The 20,423-nt window shown below is 47.0% G+C and overlaps 6 protein-coding genes across 12 annotated transcripts in view; 2 read left to right on the plus strand and 4 right to left on the minus strand.

Annotated features, from left to right (window-relative positions):
• LOC117585853 (short-chain dehydrogenase/reductase family 16C member 6) overlaps positions 1-5,012 on the minus strand; it is a 28,655-nt gene extending 23,643 nt beyond the window's left edge. For 2 of the 4 annotated variants that reach the window (XM_034275603.1, XM_034275604.1), the window contains exons 1-7: positions 4,583-5,012; positions 2,709-2,864; positions 2,470-2,646; positions 2,337-2,409; positions 2,100-2,277; positions 1,912-2,037; positions 1,738-1,831 (exon numbers count right to left, since the gene is read on the minus strand). In XM_034275603.1, coding sequence (XP_034131494.1) covers positions 1,744-1,831; positions 1,912-2,037; positions 2,100-2,277; positions 2,337-2,409; positions 2,470-2,646; positions 2,709-2,864; positions 4,583-4,882 — 1,098 coding nt within the window. In that variant the 5' untranslated portion in view covers positions 4,883-5,012 and the 3' untranslated portion in view covers positions 1,738-1,743. Of the gene's footprint in view, positions 1-1,598; positions 1,832-1,911; positions 2,038-2,099; positions 2,278-2,336; positions 2,410-2,469; positions 2,647-2,708; positions 2,865-4,582 lie in introns of those variants that run through there. The other 2 variants (XM_034275601.1, XM_034275602.1) reach the window with 2 other exon arrangements.
• On the minus strand, positions 571-18,847 carry LOC117585849 (scaffold protein salvador). 2 transcript variants are annotated; one of them, XM_034275594.1, is made up of 4 exons: positions 17,976-18,847; positions 16,979-17,914; positions 16,839-16,913; positions 571-589 (listed from the first exon to the last, which is right to left on the minus strand). In XM_034275594.1, exons 1-3 carry the CDS (start codon positions 18,749-18,751, stop codon positions 16,859-16,861), a joined length of 1,767 nt encoding a protein of 588 aa, XP_034131485.1. In that variant the 5' UTR covers positions 18,752-18,847; the 3' UTR covers positions 571-589; positions 16,839-16,858. The 2 variants fall into 2 exon arrangements, with proteins under 2 accessions (XP_034131485.1, XP_034131484.1); XM_034275593.1 differs by lacking the exon at positions 571-589 and having other exon boundaries at positions 16,518-16,913.
• Positions 822-1,682, plus strand: LOC117585856. Its single transcript, XM_034275606.1, has one exon. The coding sequence runs from the start codon at positions 873-875 to the stop codon at positions 1,590-1,592; it is 720 nt and encodes a 239-aa protein (XP_034131497.1). The 5' UTR covers positions 822-872; the 3' UTR covers positions 1,593-1,682.
• Positions 7,027-10,557, minus strand: LOC117585851 (cellular tumor antigen p53). 2 transcript variants are annotated; one of them, XM_034275597.1, is made up of 8 exons: positions 10,409-10,557; positions 10,211-10,312; positions 10,112-10,148; positions 10,020-10,046; positions 7,965-8,274; positions 7,656-7,905; positions 7,181-7,602; positions 7,027-7,116 (listed from the first exon to the last, which is right to left on the minus strand). In XM_034275597.1, exons 1-8 carry the CDS (start codon positions 10,444-10,446, stop codon positions 7,094-7,096), a joined length of 1,209 nt encoding a protein of 402 aa, XP_034131488.1. In that variant the 5' UTR covers positions 10,447-10,557; the 3' UTR covers positions 7,027-7,093. The 2 variants fall into 2 exon arrangements, with proteins under 2 accessions (XP_034131488.1, XP_034131489.1); XM_034275598.1 differs by lacking the exons at positions 10,020-10,046; positions 10,112-10,148; positions 10,211-10,312; positions 10,409-10,557 and adding an exon at positions 8,343-8,413.
• On the plus strand, positions 8,646-10,066 carry LOC117585850 (putative gustatory receptor 94a). The gene has a single exon (XM_034275596.1). It carries the CDS (start codon positions 8,797-8,799, stop codon positions 10,009-10,011), a length of 1,215 nt encoding a protein of 404 aa, XP_034131487.1. The 5' UTR covers positions 8,646-8,796; the 3' UTR covers positions 10,012-10,066.
• Positions 12,145-15,370, minus strand: LOC117585852 (cystinosin homolog). Of its 2 annotated transcripts, none has more exons than XM_034275599.1 (9): positions 15,235-15,370; positions 13,867-14,013; positions 13,705-13,804; positions 13,471-13,647; positions 13,057-13,417; positions 12,793-13,001; positions 12,657-12,736; positions 12,501-12,603; positions 12,145-12,366 (listed from the first exon to the last, which is right to left on the minus strand). In XM_034275599.1, the coding sequence occupies exons 2-9, from the start codon at positions 13,901-13,903 to the stop codon at positions 12,267-12,269; spliced, it is 1,167 nt and encodes a 388-aa protein (XP_034131490.1). In that variant the 5' UTR covers positions 13,904-14,013; positions 15,235-15,370; the 3' UTR covers positions 12,145-12,266. The 2 variants fall into 2 exon arrangements, with proteins under 2 accessions (XP_034131490.1, XP_034131491.1); XM_034275600.1 differs by having other exon boundaries at positions 13,867-14,026; positions 15,235-15,356.
• Positions 18,848-20,423: the final 1,576 nt, after the last annotated feature.

Here is a 20,423-nt window from a genome sequence, read left to right on the forward strand (position 1 = left end):
TCGAAAAATATGCCACAACATGGCTGTGGCGTCCCGACACTCGACTGCGTTTAATTAACAATTAATAATATTTTAATTTGCGCTGGCGATTGGCGCTGCCGTTGCCGTTGGCGTTGGCGTTGGCCGTTGACAGCAGCGAATATTATGTTAATGACAGTCGGGTAGATGGGAATTGGATAATGCCCACAGATCCCAGCCATTTGCCCTGGTAATTCTTCATTAATCAGCAGCAATCATTTCGCGGAAAAGGCAGAGCGAGGGGAACATCCGGATAAAATCGAGCGACACCGAACCTAATTGCAAGTTATGAATATCTCATCGAATATTAAATCGCTTAACTACCAGCAGCCATGGATGGATGGATGAACGATGATGATGATGATGATGATAATGATGATGATGGTCTGTGTGGCTGACTGTTTGGCCCTGGGCGGAAGTGGCGACACTTAATTGTGTATTGAGTGCGTTTTCAATTTTATTGAGCTGTGTGCCACGGCCGCCTGCTCTGTCGCACTATGAAGTATTGCGGTTTGCTCATTAAAATCTGTGTCTCCCTCTCTGTCTGTGTGTGTGTGTGTGTGTGTGTGTAGCTCTGCAGGAAAGTATGCTATGGAAATGTGTGTGAGTGTGGAGGCAGAACTGCCATTGAGCAGCACATGTCGAACGCACCAGGCAGAACGCACCTCTGTAACTGCCAAAACTCATCAACTCATTATCTTGGCCAATTATCACGTAATATTCGAGGCTACAAGTTCATTCCGCCGCATACTTTCTTATCAGTTGGTCACATGCAAAAATATTTCCATACATGCCCCGCACTATCTACAAGCAGACAGTCTTAGAGAACCATTCAATCGCATCGGTCGCACAAAATGGCAACAGAAAGCGGCATCTCCTGCCTTCACATTGTGGCACTGCTGACCTTCTTGGGTTATCGCACTTTGGCCCTGGTCTATGAGGAGTGTGAGAGTGCGCCACAGCTGGGCGTCTATGTGGCCAGCTCCAGCAATTGCTCCAAGTACATTTACTGCGCCGGAGCGGGCTCCTTCGAGGCCGAGTGCCTGGGTGAGCACTACTACGACGATGTCCTCGAACGCTGTGTGGATCGTGCTCTGGTGAAGAGATGTCAGGCCAAGGCATTGGATTTGCAGGCCAACACAACCGAGTCGCCCGGGAATCGCGATCGCGAAAATCTTGCGGATTTGGCAGCCAACACAACGATTTCCGCACTGGAGCAGCTGCCCCTGGCCATAACTCTGCGATTGCTGCACAATGCTGGACCCTGCTATCCGTACATGGTCTGCTACGAGGGTGCAGGCCTCACCAAGACCTGCACGCCCGCTCAGCTGGTGTCCTGCGCTCAGCGACAGCCGGCCCGAACCATACGCAGCTGCCTCACTGGTGTCTACGGCTTCATGCCGCATCCGCGCAACTGCGCTTACTTCTACTACTGCTCCAACGGCTACAAGGTCATCCATCGCTGTCCCCTGAACTACACCTGGAACTACGAGCGGCGCTCCTGTGTGCAGAGATCACAGCAAAAGTGCTACAGCCAGGGACTTAGACTGCGAAAGCAGATCAAGGCGGAGTGAAAATAGTGAAATTTGAAAGTAGATTTAATTTAAGTTTAAAGTTTAAAGTTAGTATAAATAGCTAAACGCTAAAATTAAAGAGCTGCACAATGGGGCAACACTGACAGTTTGCCCATGTAAATGCTTGTCCCTGCCCCAGCTCTACCCTCACTCACTTCCAGTAGAACAGATGGGCGCTGCGCACATCGAAGTGGTAGAAGCGCAGCAGCATGTAATCCTGCCACTTGGTGGGCAAAAGTCTGCCAAAAGAAGGAAAACGAAAGGGGAAACGAACATGTAATCGCTGAACACTTGCTGCTGAATTAATTCAATCGATTACCGGAGCAGCCACACGCTGAGTGCAAAGATTTTTGGCACATAAACCATGCGCTCATTCAGCAGCACGCCCTTCACAATCTTCTCCGCCACATAGGGTGTGGGCAGGCCAGGATAACTGGTCGCAATACTATGGAGAAAGAAAGAGCCAATCTTGAGTTTGGTGTTTGCTGTGGAGGGAGTGGCACTTACCCGGCATCGCTGAGCAGCGGCAGGTCACCGCTGGTGCGCATCAGATAGGCATTCGCCACTGTGGTGCGGACATAGTCGCAGTCGGAGAGACGCAGCTCGGCGCGCAGGGCCTCCATGAAGCCCTCAATGCCGTATTTGGTGGCCGTATAAATGCCAGCGCCGGGCAGGGGAACCAGACCTGCAAAAGCCAATAAAGGTTAACAGCGAGGAGGCAACACAGACAGCAGGAGAACTCACCCGCGAGGGCATTCACTGCCACCAGATGGCCAGACTTGCGTGTTATCATCTTGGGCAGAAACTCCTTTGTGGTCTGCAAGCAAACATTCAGGATTAGACACCGCGGATAGACAACGGCTAGCCACACACCCACCATAATGTAGGAGCCCAAATTCAGCTGCAGAATCGTATCGATCTCATCGCTCTTCAGCGATGGGGTTGAGGTCATGGGCATCAGGGAGGCATTGTTCACCAGAATATCGACTGGGCCGAGTTCCTTCTCCACCTTGGCGGCCATCAGCTGCAGCTCACGCGGCGACGAGACATCGTTCTGCAATGGCAAACTCAAGCAATCAGTTCAATCAGTCCAGGGTTTCAATTGATGAAACCCACCTTGTAGGCCTTGGCCACACATCTGGGTATCTTGCTGAGCAGCTCCACAGTCTCGTAGCAGCCCTTCGAGTTGACATCGACGACGGCCACCTTGCAGCCGCGGCGGGCCAGCTCCATGCAGATCTCGCGTCCCAGGCCGCTGCCCCCACCAGTCACCTGTGGCAGATGTAAACGCATTTAACTCTAATTATACTCGTACCGTACAGATTAATTAGCTTAATTTGCAAACAATCAACTCGGGCTGATGCGGCTTCGCATTGAACAAAACAATCTCCATTTAATGTCAATTATGTGAACGACAAATACAGCACAGAGTGACTTGAGAGTATTACTCATGCGAGCACTATGTACCGCTCGACGGGCATACAATTGAGTGACTTTTGACCGTAATTAAAGCGAACTGTGACCTCAGCTAAACGTTGGGGGTGCGACACACAGCACAGCAGCACTCATAGGTTTTGGCACGTTCGTGAACATATTTGGAGCGAAAAATAAAACTAGAAGATAGCTCGGATCATATGACAATGTTTAGTACATGTTTATGGCAGTGCTGCTAAGGCGTAAACTTGCACTGAAATATGATAGATTGTAGCAGACATACCCTCCTAAAAAAATGATTGAAAAACACAAAACAAAACACAAACAGCACCTGGCAAGGCAGCTCCGATGCGCAATTGTGTTGTGTGTTTGGTTGGTTATACTATGCCCAAAGAATTTCAATATCATATGCAAATTAACAACATCATCAATAGACTTAGACCCTCTATCAGTATCTGTATCTGAGTATCACGCATCTGAGAGATACGCCGGAACGAGTATCACTCGCTGCTGCTGCTGCTGCTGGCTGTTGTTTACATGCGGGTTCGTTGGAAACGTCATCAATTGGGTTTGGAATTGAAAATAAAAGTGAAGTTCCTGAGGCTTGCAGTTTTCGTCTTGGTATAAATAGCGCGACCAAAACCAGTTGTGCGGTTAGACAGTGGCGTACCCAAGAGGGGGTACTCTCACAGCTAGCCAAATAATACTCACAAAAAAACAATGAAGTTCAACAAAAGCAATCTTTGAGTGTTCATCTTCTAATTGGGTTGTTTCTCACAGTTAAGAAAGCGTGTAGCTGCCCCACGCCCCTGTCTGTATCTGTATCTGCGAGCAAAAAGCAAGCTGCAATGACTCATAAATACTCTACGTTAGGCTTCGATTTTGTTTATGGCCAGCACACGCCCACACACACACTCGCCACACAAAAGCTGGCAGACACGAATGGAATGCTAATGGCATCTTTATTTACTTGAAAACTCGATCAGGTTCTTTATCACATTTATGGCGAGATGGCAGCTTCTCCAGTTACCCGCACACTTGACCTTGCACGAGTGCGAGTGCGAGGGCGACCCCCCAATTGACTTTTCATAATGATTTCGATCGAGACCAAAGTAATGCCGTCTGCCCATGTGTAATATGTGATTAATAGACCGCGATACGATGCCACAAAGTGTTTCGAAATTCAATTAGAGATATTCTTAGATGTATGGAAAATACAATGCGCTTTGGTTTACACGGAATATGATGTCAGAGCCGTTGACCATAGAGAACCTTTTATAAGAAGAACAACAAAAAGAATCCACAAACATAAACAGTTGGCCAAGCACCAGACGCGTAAACATTGACTCAAATAACATGGAGCCAAGAGCCAAGGCAACCGATCGTGCCGCACCCATATCAGATAACTTGGAGACATCCAAAGTGTGGTGGAAAGGTGGGTGGAAGCAGCCACTGGAAAAGGAAAGTGCGTGACGTTTAATATAGGGTTGGCTGGCTGCAGGCTGGCTGGAGTTCATGCTCGTATCTGAAGCTGCACTTAAAATAGAGGCACTTACCAGCGCCACCTTGCCGCTCACATCCTTCTCCTTGAGGCCCAGAGCAAACAGATAGTCCAGCAAATGCTTCAGGCCCACAGCGAGTAGTATCAGCGGCAGCAGCAGCAGGAATATGATGATTTTTAGGTTAAAGATGGCTCGGGTCGTCTCATCGTTGCGACGCGCCTGCGAGGCTGCCTGGGTAGCCGTAGCCGTGGCCGTGGGCGTGGCCGAGGATGAGGATGAGGGCACTGTGGCAGGTCCAGCCGGTACGGCGATGGTCGTACGCGTCACAGTCGTGGTGGTAGCCGTTTCTACCATTTTTAAACACTCAGTTGCACTTGACAAAGTTATTCAATTACACTTTTTTTACAGCCAAAAAACAAGCTGGAACCCACACACGGATATTTTTCACGGTCACAAAACAAATATGGCACAGCTTGTGGGGGGGATCTGTATTTTGCTTACTCCCATGCGACGTGCCAGCGGAGAGAAGATCGGACAATACACGGAGCAGCACCAACACGACAACGAAAACGACAACGACAACGCCAACGCCAAAGCCAACAACCGAATGCGAACGCCAAAGTGCGCCGCCTCGACGCTGACGCTGGCTGGCTGGGCTGGCCCGTTGTCAAGCTTTCGACTCTTTCTCCCACGAGTGAAGATCGCTTTTGGCTCGAGTTGAGAGCAGCACCGTTTGCTTGATATCTGGTTTTTGGATCTACTACGAACTGCACATTCGAGTGGACAGTGTGGGCTGCCGAGAGTTTTGTTTGTTGCTTTGAGTGGAAGTCGCATGGAGTGGAGTTTGCTGCTGCAGTCTTGTGGGTTTCACCTGACTTTCTGTTTTGTTTTCGAGTCTTACACACAGTGGGTAAGTCAGATAAAAGATGAGTGTAGGCTTATATCTGGCCCTTTATCTGTGTTTCTCATTGTAAACTTGAGCAAGAAGCTGAGCAAGTGCCTCCCATCTACGCATCTTTATAGCTTTGCTACCAGGAAGTTGCAATATTATTATGATAAGACAACTTTTCTTATGATTAAATGTCTGCTTAATCATCCACTGAATCACCAAAGTTTCATGGAAATCTTAGCTCTTTTCAGTTAATCTTCTGTTTATTTTCTGATCACTTAAAAACATAAATATCAGTTCTTGTACTGCATGTAAAAAGCTTTCTAAAAGGCACAGATTCAATGTATTAATCCTCCCGGTAGAACTTTGAAAATTGTCCTAAAATCAGCCACTGACACCCACTGTATCAAAACTTTCCAACTGTCAACATTTTGCCAGCAGCCAATCGAAACAAAACTCAAATATTTAATTGGTTAACTGAGGTGAGTGCATCGCCAAACACGAGACTCCCGCTCTCTCTCTCTCTCTCTCTCGTTCGCTCTCTCCTCTGTCTTTGGGTCTGCGAGCGCTTGCTTCGCTTCGACCCATTTTCATGGAACCAAACTGGTAAGGTGTCCGCCGAGGTTATTGTAAGTGAAAAAGGAAAGGCACCCCCAAATGGAAGCCCATACATCCGCTATGCCTGCCTTATGGTCATGGCTAAGGAGGCAACGGCAAAAGCAGCCCGTTACCATTTGAACATACTATCATGTGCCCTGCCCTAGGTCAATGAACAGCAGCAGAAACATCAGCAACAACATTTGGTGGGCTGTCTGTGGCGTAAACATTCAGTTGCCGCATGTGGCAAAAGCTAGAGTCGCCTGCAGCTGCGGCATAGTGTCAACATCTGTTGTTTTTTTTCTGCATCTTTTTTGCAGCCTCACGCACATGTGCAACTTTGGCGTGGGCAAAATGCAACGCATGCGCTATTTAACGTGGCTCTTTTTTGAATAAGCATAGAACTAAAACCAAAGATGCACAGATACGAGCATGCGTATAAATAAAATGTGCAGCAGAACGATTTGCAGCCTGGCTGAGGCCTGGTCTGCGCAGAGCAATGACCGCACACACAAGCCACACATGTCACAGAGCCATAGCATGCGCGATGATGATTACGTATGATGATGTACAGTACGATCTCAATATTGATGTACCACACGCTTGCCCAGAGCGTCAGGAAACATCAGGCAGGGGTCTGGCCTCGCGTAGGATGATTAGAATGATTGATGCTCGCTTGTAAGCTGAGAAAACCTGTACCCATGGTTTTAAGCACATAATTTATACAAAATTATTACACCCTAAACTCTTTCATTTGCATAGTTACCGACATCAAATAGTTCTACTTAAAACATTTTTAATTCACATTGGTGGATCTTCTACCCAAATATTTGTACACGTTATGCATAAATCATTCCTGCGTGTTAATATAAATCTAGACATTTGCACAGCACTTTTAATCCTATTAGCAATAATCTTACTATTTTTTCTCTGTATCACTTTTACTCTTCACGAAAGTGCAGAGTTTTTTTTTAACTTAAGCAGTTGTGGTTACGCGAATCACTTTGTTTTGTACTTATAATTAAAAAGCAGCTTATCCGCTTGGACCATTGTCAGACTTTCATTAGCCAGGCAGCAGGTCATGGCAGATCAAAGGCACGTTCTGGAATTTAATAGAAATATCAATTAAAGTGTCTATCAATGCGGGATGTGCGACCAAAACTTACTTTTCAGCTCCAACAAATTGTGGGCATAGCTGCGCAGATGTGGCTTGGTCGGACTGCGCAGCACTTGGGCAGCCGACTCCTTGATCATGCCCTCGATGTTCTGCAAAAGCCATTCCTTTTTGGGGCACGTTATGGCCAGGCGGTATTCGCCGTCTGGGGTGCGCGACACCTGCCAATCGATGGGCAGTGGCTGCTCCGTGTCATGGCTGGCATTGCTCTTGGTTTCATCCTTTACATCGCGCTTGTACGACACGGTGCGACGACGTGCCTTCGCCGGCTTCACATCGGCCTCCTCCTCAACGTCCGATGGGGCCAACGATTTTCGCTTCCTGACATTTGCGTGGCGTTCGTCTTGAGCGCAATCCCGCTTTGGACACGTGCAGATTTTCACAGCCATAACATGCTGTGCCAGAATATCACCACTGCAAAAGAGAGAGCATGAATGTTGGATCTTTGCTCGCGACAGCTCACCCACCTGGAGTTCTCTAGGCAAAAGAGCAAGCTGGTTTCCTTCCTGCCCAGGCACGAGTTCTGGCAGACAAACTTAAAGGCGAGCGTCTGGCGTACGTAGCCGCCGTGGCGACTACTCGAACGGGACAAATTCAACGGCACCAGCACCGAATATCTTTCCGATATGCCCTTGCCCTGGGCCGAGCCACAGTACGTGGTGCTTGGGTTCTCGCAACGCACCAAACTCTCGCGCATATTCTGATTCTGATTGGTAACTGCAAGGAAATGGAAGTTAGAATTGCACTATGGATCATCCTCAGAGTTGCCCACTCACCTGGCTCTGTGCTCAAGTGATTCTGACAGCGCAGCACCGCACCGCTGACGTCTTTATTGAAGCAAAGAAAGACGCGCAGATTGAGCGGCTGTATGGGCATTAACGCCTTGAACTGCACATCAATATTGAATGTCTTGTTCATGCGTATATAGAGCTTGTTCGCTATATGCGAGTACACCCAGTGCGACTTGGGCGGCTCCTTCAGCACCATGCTGAAATTGTAGCCGCCAATGTTGTGGCTTTCCAGCTTGGGCAAACTGTTGCTTTGGTTCTGAAAGTCCTGCAGCATCATCTCGCGCAGCACCGATTGCTAGAAAAGAGAATAAGACAGGCAATTAATGGGAGAAAAGATCAGGCAAACAGCTGCACGGATCACACTTTGCGTTCGTAGAGCTGATAGAGCTTCATGTTGTTGCTACTGGATGACAGGTATCGACTCGACTGAGGGCAGCACGTCCGTCAATTAGTTTCGTTCTAGTCTTTCGCAACTCTATGCAACTTTTTTGCTGTAATCCTATTTTTCACACGGATCGGCCCTCACACATGCAGCACACACTTTGTGTTCTGTATCGCTCTTATGAAATTGCTGCATGCACAATCGTGTCTGCCAGCTGAGTCACACGGTGAATGTCGGGCAGAGTTGCCCCACCGTTCCTGAGCGAAAGTTCAGTTGATTTTCAACCACCAAACATTAAGCAACTGCCTCGCGATGCCTCCCAGATAGTGTCCCAGAAGATGGCATCAGCTCGATAGTGGAAAAACAATTAAGCAGCCATTAAGCTGTAATATTCGGTGAACGCTTGGACTAGTCTCTCTTTGGCGCTGCAACAGAATGACATCTGCAATAGATGTTACGCACAGGCGCATGGTGAAAATACTAACAATTTTACTGATAGTGTTCATGACAGTCTTTGGACTGCTGGCCAATCGGTATGACAGCCGCAGCCGACAACGTTTCAAGCTCTCAAAGGCATATCTGGCGTATGCCATGCTGTGGGCCATTACCTTTACTGGCATCTATGGGCATCAGATATACCAGGACTATGTGCAGGGACAGCTCAACCTGCGGGATGCTGTGAGTCTGTATGGCTACATGAACATCACAGTGGCTGTCATCAACTACGCCACACAAATGATAATGAACGACGCTGTGGCGAGAACAATGAGTCGAGTGCCACTGCTTGAGACCCTCAACATGTTCCATTTGGACAACGCATCGCTCCTTCTATCGATTGGCGTGGCCATGTTCAAGGCGGTCGGCTTTCCCCTCATACTGGAGACGGCCTTCATACTGCAGCAGCGGCGACTGGAGCCGGAGTCGAGTTTGATTTGGACAGTGTACCGTCTGCTGCCGCTGATAATTTCAAATCTGCTGAACAACTGCTACTTTGGAGCCATGATTGTGGTCAAGGAGATCTTAAAAGCAATCAATGTGAGATTGGAATCGCAGCGCCAGCAGGTGAATCTGATGCAGCGGGAGGATCAGCTGAAGCTCAACACTCCGTTTTATCGCATGCAGAAGTTTTGCGCATTTGCGGACGAACTGGACAAGCTGGCTGGCCGATACATGGTGATCTACGTACATTGCGACAAGTACTTGTCGCTCATGTCTCTGTCGATCATTCTCTCGTTGATCTGTCATCTACTCGGCATGACAGTGGGCTTTTACAGTCAGTACTATGCCCTGGCGGACACATTCATTGCGGGCAAGCCGTACGATGGCCTGGGAGCGCTCATTAATCTCGTCTTTCTGCTCATATCCTTCACTGAGATTAACATGCTGGCACAGCTGTGCGACAACCTGCTCGTGGCAACCAGGAGAACAGTCATCATACTGCAGGAGGTGAACTTGAAGCATGCCGACTGCCGGTATCGACAGGCTGTCCACAGTTTCACCCTCCTCGTGACCGTCTCCAAGTTCCAGATAAAGCCAATGGGTCTGTACGAGCTGGACTTGCAGCTGCTCGCTAATGTGTTTTCCACCGTCTTTAGCTTCTTGCTGATACTCGTCCAGGCCGACTTGTCGCATCGCTTCAGAATGTACTAGGCACTCACCTGGCTGAACTGCATCAAATTTCCCGACTGCACAAAATAAAAGAAGATCGTTTAATGCACCATAAATCTTGGAGGTTAGTATTATCACTTACGTTGAGTCCCTGAAGGAAAGCCATCGGTTCCGTGGTTCTGTGAAAGCACAAGCATTATTAGTTGGACCGCAAACCACCTGTGGCCAGGATACTACTTACAAGTCGGTGGCCACAATGGGATCTTCAATGGTGGGACCATCCTCCCCATTCGAGTCAGTTGATCCCACTGAGTTCTCAACGGTGTCAGCAATAAAATCCTCGCTGTGGAGAAAAACGTGCCAGGGAAATAGGTAATTTATAGAGAATCAATTTGCCAGCCACTGGCACGGAACATGTTTGCATTGATAACTTCAATACCTCACTTTGTGCCAGGACATGGCTGAAACTATGTACATTCCAGGCCCTCCTTTTGCTCGATATCAGCTTGCAAGGTGGTCAACAATTTGCGGTTTATATATAAAACGCAATAAACATAAACAAAACAAAAACAATATTATCAGCGATTTACCCGTCGGAAATATACCGAAATACCTTCTCGTTTTAAAAATATACCGTAAAAATGTTTGCGCAATTTGCAACATAGCCTCTACGCCAGGTAAGTATTGGAGTAAAACTGTAACAAGTTACATATCTCGACGTGGCGATTTCCACCTTGTAAAGACGGGCGGCCAAATAATCCCCCTCTGCCCAAGAATAGAGCGGTAACATAAAACGTAAAAAAAAAATATATATATACCGTATCTTAAATCATATTACTCGATTTTGATGTTCTATTTGATATAACTAGCTAGTTAGGAATCTCAGTCCTAAGTACTCAGTGTGTCTAAATTAAGTTCAAAACTGAAAAGGTCAAAGAACAAAACAAAGGAAAAATTGAAAATACCGGACGTGCAACTCGATGCCATTCACTGTGAATGCACACACAGCCTATGGGCTATCGTTATCGGTTCAGCGAAACGTGCGCGTTTTAAATTTAACTGTTATCTGTAAATTAGTCACTTACTAAGTCCTTACCAAAGAAAAGTAGCCAGTGAGTCACAATTGATCAACTTTGGTCCAACGTTGGCAAAGACGAATGTAGCATTTGTGTTTGTTGTTCCTACTTCGCCCACAGTAGGGCGTGCCATGCGCTGGATCCCGTTATTATTTTTGTTGACACAATTTGTGACCAAACATCCGCCGTATACATCACTAATATTGTTAGTGTTTTGGTCACTTTGGCTAGAATATTCTCCGTTATTGATGCATTGTCCGCCATTATTAAAATTTTCGCCTTGCAAATCACTGCCTGCTACGGCACCAGGAGCTAAAATAATGTGGGGCGGCACGTGCGACATGCCGAGACAGTTTACGCTTCTTGATCCGTAAACATCAGCGTTAGTGTAGGCCATTTGTCCACCGTTGTTACAAAATGCTTCGTTGCTATAAATATGCTGTCCATCAAAGTTAACATTTTGCCCACAGGTGTCCGCGGACGCCTGTAGCTGGTGCCCGCTGGCCACGGTTCCTACGCCCACACAAGGTGTCGAGGAGGAGTATGCCGCTTGAGAAACGGTGCTAGAGCTTATCAACTGTGATCCGTTCGTTAAAAAGCCATTGCTGTCCTGGACAATTGGCTCGTTGCCGAAAAACTGTACAATTGTTTGGCTGCTGGCAAAATACCAAGCTATATACGTGGAGTTTAATTTAATAAAGAGTTTCTTACTGTTCCACAGTCAGTGTAAGCGAAGATGTTTGCCTGAGCGTCATTTTTAATCCAAGATTGAGCCAACTTAGGCCAGTAGTCCAATTTAAGCGCGGAGTTATCGATAACAAACAGCTCCTGACCCTCATAAATATACCGAAGTGGGTTTTCCAATGATATGGCATCCCTTTTGAGCTTATGCAGTAAAAAGAGCGTTAAGTTTGAATGTTCTGTTTAATATTGAAATCTGTTTGGCTGTTTGCAGAGTTTACGGATAATGAAAAACACTTTTCTTGGAGCATACAGCGAGAAACGTCTTTTCACTCTCGCGTACGAGGGAGTTGTGCTATAAATAACAAACATTACCAGCAATTAGAAGACGAATTTTGATTGGATTCCAATTGCTATAAACATTTGAAAGAGCTAAAGCATACATGTATTTACAAATTCGACAATATACAAATTAAATCTTATTAATAGGCACACAAATAGCAACTACAACTACAGCGGACAGAACAGATTAAAGCTCTACTAATATTTCTCGGTAGTCTCGTGTCTAGGCTCGATGGGTGTTTGGTTTGTGGCTTCTGTGACGGTGGTGAGGTCAGAGTTTGAGGACTTGCTCGAGTGCCTGCAAGGTAAGGTAAGAGTAAGGTAACAGCACAGTAATGATCAGTGTACAAGTTTCAATGAGTTCAAACTACTACGACAAGCATAGCACGCAGCTAAAATGATTCATTTATGCATTTCCCACACCCTAAATACCTGTAGAACACATAATGCTGCAGCATGAAGAACACATCGAAGAGCACCGAGAACAGGCCCAGGCCAAACTTGGTGGGATCGCCGAAAATGGAAGCCCAATCATCTGCAAGTAGAGTGTCTTAAGGTGCGAAAAGCAATACGGAATTCCGTGCTCACCATAGTTAAAACCATTCAGAATCATTTGCAGCATACTCAGCGTGCCACCGGTAAAGTCCAGCAGAATGTTGCCAATGCTCCTGCAAGTCGAATTCGTTTAAGAACCTTCAGTCAGTGAATCACTTGCCACACTTACCAGCCCGCTGTGCTCTTCCTGCGGTAGTTCATGAGCGCCTGCGGCACATACTTGATAATGGTAATGGCCAGCTTCACATAGCTGCAGTAGTAGAGAAAGTCCAGCCAGTGGAGCACAGAGGCTGCGGCCAGCGAGGCGGACACCACGACGACCACAGCAAAGACGCTCAGCAAGGAGTAGGCCGTCCACGAGACCCTTTGACCAGCGCGCTACAAGGGACAAATTATAGTTGCAAAAAGAAGTTCGTTTCGTTTCAATTGTTACCTCATAGATGCAGCATTGAACAATTGTTATGATGGTGGCAAACATGGCATGCAGCGAGAAGACAACATCGTTCAGCATCACCGGATTGAGGCCACGCGGATGCCGACTCTCGTATTCCTGCTGCATGCTGTCGAAGAAGTACAGGCCGCAGTTGAACATGCTGTAGAGGGTGAAGCCGACAATGTTCAGGATGACAAAGTCAAAGTTGAGACCCTCCACCGACTTGCGCCGAAAGTTGATCCAAATTTGCGGATAAAAGGAGACGGACCAGGCCACAAAGTAAACCCAGCCAAACACAATGGAGGTGTAGATGAGGCCCTTGGACACGGCCACAGTGACGCGCAGATAGACATCCTCAATGCTGCAGGAGAACACACAGAAATAGTATAAATCATAAATGGATATTTAACTCACATTTCATTGGCTGCATCGATGGCTGTGACGGCCACATAGCCAGCCCTTAGGCCGGTTATCACCACCGTCTGGTTGGTCGTTGCACCCGCTGCATAGATGAATGACTCAGGATCCAAGTTTAAGTGATCTTCATGCTCCTTCACTAGTCGGACGCTCACAGGCGCTGTTAGATCCTCCCTGGAATACACTTGATAATGTAAAAATACGCTCTCAATTCGGAAGAAAAAAACTCACTTGGCAAAGACAATGAAAGTCTCGTTGGAGTTCAGCAGAACGGTGATGTCATGGGAGTCGACTGTTAGGCTTCGACTGGTTTGTCCATTTACCAGGGCAACTGGCGGCACACGGAGAAGTTAAAAAACAAAAAATAAACAGAGATTTGTAACAATTAATTACCTGCTGCCCAGCAGAATAGGGCCAAAAAGGTTTTCATTCTGATGACACAGAGTTCTGAGTTCCACAGAAGTTTGCGAGTTCTTTGATCAACTGATTATTCCAATGAGTTCTCACGCCAAAAGGGGCATTTTCATCGATGACTACGCACTGAAAGGAACCATTTAATTGATTTAATTGAATTAGTTTTCATTCGTTGCAATCAACCTGGGGGAATGCACTCGAAAGGGAGAACAAAGGGATCTTCTGCAATCAATTGCGATATGTAAATTTCTTCACTGATTTAAGTTCAGTGATCGCGATAAATAATAATGATTAGATTTACATTTGTATAATCTATTTTTAGGTACAACTCCAGTGCGTGTGTGCCCTCTCTCTCTCTCTCTCTCTCTCTTAATACAACTTTCGTGTTAACAATTTTGTACGAGATAAAAACAGTTTGTGGGGCAGGCAACCTTCAACAGTGCCGACCCGTTCCCGCACTCAATGTTACAGCTTGGCAATTAGAGCAAACAGTCGTTGCTTTTTTTTTTGCACGGCACTCGACCGAGCTGCATGGCATCCAGGAGGAGGAAATACATGGCCATAAAATACACAGACCAAGTACTACACCTCATAGAGGGAGCGGACCGGGGGTTTGGGTATTTATAATGCGTCCCACATGACAAGGCAATTTATAAGTCGAGCCGCCTTCAGAACGGCTGGCTTATCTCAATCAATGGCCCGCGCTGATAGTGTCAAATGGTTTATTCGAATTATTGCCAACCACTAAAATTACGCCAGTCCCAGTACGCAATGGCCACAGGCGCAGATGTGATTTACCCTGCGAGTAGTCCATAGATGATTCACTAGAAACACACATTATAAGCGGATATTCAATACAAGTTCCTGTGCATCAATGCAAAAGTTCAGTAGGTTCTCATTCTGTTGAAATAATTATAATTATGTGGTATTTCCCTGAACACAAACTTGGTTTTTAATCCAACATTCCACACTCAAGATATATTTCACAAGAGTTATTGCACTGATAAGAAGACCACTCCGCACTCCACTCGACTCCACACGTGCGGGCCAATTGTGTAAATACAAATAAACAAAAGGCATAAAACAAATAATTCAAGGGAGGGTAGCGCGAATGTTGAGCGATTGTTTATAAGTCTGTCTCTTACAGCCGGATTAGAACTTTCACTGATGTCTCTTCGAAAGCAGATCATGGCACACACACTCACTCTCCACACACATGGCCATGGTAACTGTGGGGCATCAAATGGTCGAGTTGCGAGAGTTGAAATAATGCAACGCAGCCGAAAGATCGCTCAGAATCGACAACTGTTTGCTTAGTAATCAGCGAATATCTCACTTGCCACTTACCGACTGTTCAAACAGAAGTTAAACAATGTGTTTAGACGACAATTAGGCCTGATGTGGTCTGGGCTGGATGATGGTGATGATGCGAATGAATGCCCCAAGCGATAGCGAACGATGTGAGACTGTCAAGCGACTGAGCGCGTCCCCGGCCAGGCCAATACGTATAAATGGAGCCCAAGCCATGCAGTCGCTGCGCAGTTAGCGGCGACAGAGCGCAACATCAACAACAACAACAACGACGCTTGGAGCGAGAGCGAAACAGCCAGAACCGACAGACCGATTGGCATGGCTTGGCTGTTGCGGATGGGGGGACCTTTTGCAGGGTATACAAAATTATTGTTTCTTGTTCATAAATCCCCTTCCATATAATCACTGAATTTTTTTTGCTTTGCTGTGATCAAAAAGGGTATCCAACAAAGACCCCAAAGACCCGTTTCTATTTTTGTTTATTGCTTTTTTTTTTTGCACTTGAAAAAGCTCTCCATCAATCGTAAAGGGTGCTCAAAACTGTCTATAAATATGCAGCAACCGCCACAAGATCGTACATTTTTGTGTAGAAAGGTACGGCAAGGGACAGGTCACATGTCTGCGTAGCATAAAATGCGATTTACAGGATATAAATACCATAATGTACCCCAAAAAACTTGCGCTATCAGCAAAAGAAAGAGCGAGACGGCGAGAGGTTTGGCGGAAACTGCAGAACTACACAGCAGTAAAAATGTTTATATGCGTCTTGCTTGATAACGGTCTGCGTCTACGGCACTCACTAATCAAGTTTGATTAAAACAACAACCACAACGAAAAGTATAAATAAACGAAAGATTCTTGAAACTGTTCACACATGACGCGGCACACTGATGATCGACTCGTAGCGCACAAGTGAAAAGTGCAGAAGAGAATGCCCAAGAATATCCTGCACCAAAAAACAACATACATTTCGTGTCCAGTTAAGGAGTTCTTGGTTGTTGTTGCTCCAGCAAAAAAACGCTGATAAAAAGATTCACTTTCTATAAATTCTTTTTTTTTTTTGTGTTTGCAAAAAAAAACTTTGTGCTAAATGCATAAATTTTGTTGCAAACGTAGCAAAAAAACTTGGCAGGGCTCAAATGTGGAATGTTGTGCAAGCCAAAAGCAACAACAACTTGGCATGGCTCAGGGCACCGGGTATCTCCGATCCAATACGATGATTCCCTTGGGGGTGCTGCTTCAGTTATCAGATACTCACCGAGAGACTCCCATTGATGGCGATATTTTGGCTCTGATTTCATTCTGCTTCATTCGGGATATTTGAGCATACAAAAATACTGTTTAATTTGCACAATACAAAGTACAACAAAACAAAGCAAATCAAAGCTCAATTCACAGTAAACAAAAAAGGGTAAAAGCGAACGTAAAACATTTCTTTTCTCGTTCTGAAACGGTCAAATGGATCCTTATCTGGCTGTAGATCTCGGTCTCGGTCTCTTTACATCGTTAAAAGTCTTGTTTAAGGCACTGATTTCGTATGTGGTTTTAGATGGGAGTTAAATAAGTTAATGGGGGGTCGATCGTAGGATAAACTAAGGTCTCTAGCGGAGTGGCGAGTATCCGGGCTGTGGGTGTGTGTGTCAGTCGTCTTTGGGCTTCACTATTGGCTCTGGTTCTGGCCGGCGCGTCGACTCTTCTCGAGTATTAAAGCGCGACTGAAAAGCGAAATGAAAGAGAGTCTTAAAATTGCGGCGGAGCGACAACGAATCGGGCCACTCACCGATAACGCTCGTAGTAGCCCACAATGGTGCCCAGCTCTTGCTTGAAGAGACGCACCAGCATGCTGTCGAAGCCCTCCAGCTCGGGCAGGCTGAACATGTTGAACTGCAGCAGATGGTCCTTGGAGGAGTCTGCCTCGGAGTAGACGGCCAGCCACTTGGGTATCTCCTCGAGCAGATACGGATTGGCCGGCACCAGCGCGTTGTGTGTGTGGGCAGGCGGTGCGTACATCGATGCCTCTGGCATGATCGCCTTGGGCGGCTCAGCCGATGTGGTGTATACGTAGTAGGATGTCAGGCACGGATGCTGGCGCTGGCACTGGCCCGTGTACTGATTCTCGTAGTATGTTCCATGCAGCTTGGACACCACGCGACGCCAGCCCACGGGCAGACCCTCGCGCTCCAGCGGATGGTTCCAGTGCGTTGTGTGGGCATTGTGATCGATGTAATACTTGCGCCCGTGCAGCGTGTACTGCGTGGCCCAGCCTGGCGGCAGCGGCAGCTCCTCGGTCTCCGTGAGCGACTGCTGTGACGGCACCTTCTGCAGCGAACCATTCACACTGCCCGTCGCTGCAGCACCACCGCCAGTGGTTGCCACACCAGCGGCCGGCGGTGTGGGTGGTGGGGCGTACAGAGATTGCACTGAGGTAGAGGCTCCGCGTATGCTGCCAGAGCTGCCGCCACGACCGCTGCCACTCAGCGATCCACCGCCCGAGGGCACCGTCAGATGGTGATGAGTCGGCACCACCGCCAGGGTGGCCGACGAAGCAGTCGTGTTGCTGTAGATGGGCGACTCCGAGCGCTGCGACTGGGTTGCACGCATGGAGGAGACGCGGTACGGATTCTCATAGATCGGATACGAGTCGCTCGAGTAGCTGCCGCCCAAGTGTGCAGCCAGCTGCTGATGCTGGAGCTGCTGCTGCTGTTGCATTGGAGATCTGTGGGATGAGAAAGCACAGCGTGAAGATGGAATGATTGCTACAAGCGCAGGTTGATTACCTTGTCGGCTGATAGCGTGGCTGTCGATCCCTGATGGACATGGCAGCAGGATCAAATCGCAGCGTGGACCCAAACGGCGTTGAGGCGTGTTGCTGATGCAACTGATGCTGCGACTGCTGCTGCTGTTGCTGCTGCTGCTGGAGAGCGTAGTGGGCAGGAGAGTGGGGACGGCGCTGTAGCTGCAACATGTTGGCATAGGAGGCGCTCAGCAGCCCTTGGTCCGCGTCATAGCTGGCGGCCGCCATGTGCGGATGCGAGTGCTTCGGCGTGGTGGAGTAGCTGCGCTGGAAGCCGCTGGTGGGAGTCTGGAGCAGCGGCGACGACTGCTGGCGCTGCATGCGCTCAATCTGCTCAATGTTCACGTAGTTGCTGCTGCTGCCTTGGCTGAGCTGCAGCTGGTTGCTGCTGGCGCGGTACTGGAGCGGCGGCAGCGGTGGATGGTGGGCGTGCGTGTGCGGATTGAGCGGCAGCTGGCTCTGGGCGCGACGCGCATGGTAGTAGTCCGGCTGCGCATCGTTGCAGGAGTACGTGTTGCGACTGGTGCTGGAACTGCGAGGCTTGAACTCACAGCTGGGCGAGGTGCTGGCACAACGCTGCAGCGTCTTCTTCTTGGATCGCTGATCGCTGGTCCACACGTTGATCACCGGTATCTCCGGTGGCGTGTCCTTCTTCACATACTTGCCCACCACGCCCTCTTTGTGTGCCTGGGATTTCTCCTTGCGGCGCGAGAGCATCGTCGGTTTTCGGTTGCACAGCAAAATTGTTAAATAGTTCATGCAGCGCGGCGATCCTGCGAGAATTGTGCCTACTATTAATTGTCCCCTTCCCTTCCTTTGTTCCTCCTTTGCCTATGGCAGCGCCTGCTAGTCAGTCTGACCGCGGATTTTTCGATCAAATATGCCGCATAACATTCAAAAATATACCAAAATATACCTTCCATTTTCAAAATATACCGTAACCATACCGAACTCCACATACTTCCCCTCGATTTTATATTCTGATTCATATTACCATATAGCTAGGGCTCTAAGCACGGAAACTACAATTGTTTGCGATTTGTCAACCAATTCTCAAGAGCTAGTTTTCATGACTTTCTTTTATTGAATTGCTTACAAAATCAGATTCACACTAAAAAGGGTATAAGAAAATATAGATTATAATAAAACGTAAGAATGCAACGTAAGACCAGTATGGTCACAGAAAAGGAGACAAGAGCGGCAAACAACACGCAGGAAAAAAGGAAGACCCTTCCATGATGCAATTATGATGTATAATCCATGAAGCGTCCATAATGTAGCGACCCGTCATTCCTGCAGGCCTAAAAAAGCGGGAAAAACAACAACAACGCTTCACTTGGCCCCGAAGCCAACAATTCAAAACACGAAAATGTCCACAAAACATGTCTTCAATAGACTATCAGGATCCCCGATTAATGTTCAGAGTGGGATCAGCCAGAATGAAGAAATTTATTTTCAGTGGCTACACCTCATCCAGAAACCTACCAAAGTTTGCTCACTGTCTCTTGCTCGACCACAAGCCTCGTGTAGTTCGCGGCTGAGGAATGTGGCTGCTAAACGTCCATTTTGGTGTCAGAGGTAATTGATCAGCCACATTTAACTTCTTCTATTTTTTATCTGATTCTTAAGGTTGCTGAAGTTCAAAAGCAGTTCTGCCACATTCCAAATTATTTTTGGATGGAACTTTAAGAAAAAAGTGTTTCTCACGTGAAGGAGTTTGACAATATGCAAGTTTGCTTTTGCTGCTAATAGTGAGTGTGGCTGAGACGACATGCTGGGCTCTAACCTCATGCTCTTTTGTATGGCACACGCTTCCTTCCTGGCCTCGCAATGCGGATGAGTGGCAGGATGTTCCCCCTTGCAATTTGCACGCTAGCCCCGAGCATGATGCAATTATACAATTGAGTTGAGCTTAGTTTTTAATTTGATACATGAAAGTAATCGTTGTTTTCTTGTTTCTGGTATTACTTTTTTTTTTTTAATCGTGCTTATTAAATTAATTTTATCGTTTTTTTTTTTACATATTTGGTAATTGAAAATTTGAAATTTCTCTGAAGGAGCCTCAGAGGGATCCTTTCCGATCTCCACCACTGTATTGTCGGCGTCCGACTCGCCGAAGCTTTCGTTCCGGCACATTGCCTCGAACCGAATATACAAAATTTATAATAGTTAAGGAAAAACATAAAACAAAGAACAAAACACAACTCAAAATGCAACAAACCTACAAACAATCACGATCAAAACTTTTCTGAAAGAAAGCTAAACATTTGACAATTAGTATTGTTAAAATAAATTATTTATACATTGATTGATATAATTGATATAATAATATATATGATTTGTCATTCTTGACTTGACAAAAAAAAAAAAATTTTGTCAGCGCCCATCCCAACGCTGCCGACGACGAGACCTCCTTCTGTAATTGCTTCAT

The sequence above is a fragment of the Drosophila guanche genome, unplaced genomic scaffold, assembly GCF_900245975.1.
Source record: "Drosophila guanche unplaced genomic scaffold, DGUA_6, whole genome shotgun sequence".
Taxonomy (NCBI): domain Eukaryota; kingdom Metazoa; phylum Arthropoda; class Insecta; order Diptera; family Drosophilidae; genus Drosophila; species Drosophila guanche.

Coding starts and splice junctions, on each gene's coding strand:
- LOC117585856 (XM_034275606.1), top strand. CDS start 873: ATGGCAACAGAAAGCGGCATCTCCTGCCTTCACATTGTGGCACTGCTG.
- LOC117585850 (XM_034275596.1), top strand. CDS start 8,797: ATGACATCTGCAATAGATGTTACGCACAGGCGCATGGTGAAAATACTA.
- LOC117585851 (XM_034275597.1), bottom strand. CDS start 10,446: ATGTACATAGTTTCAGCCATGTCCTGGCACAAAGTGAG. Junction 10,149..10,210: donor CCCATTGTGGCCACCGACTT/GTAAGTAGTATC, acceptor GTGCTTTCACAG/AACCACGGAACCGATGGCTT. Junction 7,906..7,964: donor TCACTTGAGCACAGAGCCAG/GTGAGTGGGCAA, acceptor ATTTCCTTGCAG/TTACCAATCAGAATCAGAAT.
- LOC117585852 (XM_034275599.1), bottom strand. CDS start 13,903: ATGAAAACCTTTTTGGCCCTATTCTGCTGGGCAGCAG. Junction 13,418..13,470: donor ATCGATGCAGCCAATGAAAT/GTGAGTTAAATA, acceptor GTTCTCCTGCAG/CATTGAGGATGTCTATCTGC. Junction 12,604..12,656: donor TCTGAATGGTTTTAACTATG/GTGAGCACGGAA, acceptor CTCTACTTGCAG/ATGATTGGGCTTCCATTTTC.
- LOC117585849 (XM_034275594.1), bottom strand. CDS start 18,751: ATGAACTATTTAACAATTTTGCTGTGCAACCGAAAACCGACGATGCTC. Junction 17,915..17,975: donor CCACGCTATCAGCCGACAAG/GTAATCAACCTG, acceptor CTCATCCCACAG/ATCTCCAATGCAACAGCAGC. Junction 16,914..16,978: donor GGCTACTACGAGCGTTATCG/GTGAGTGGCCCG, acceptor TTCGCTTTTCAG/TCGCGCTTTAATACTCGAGA.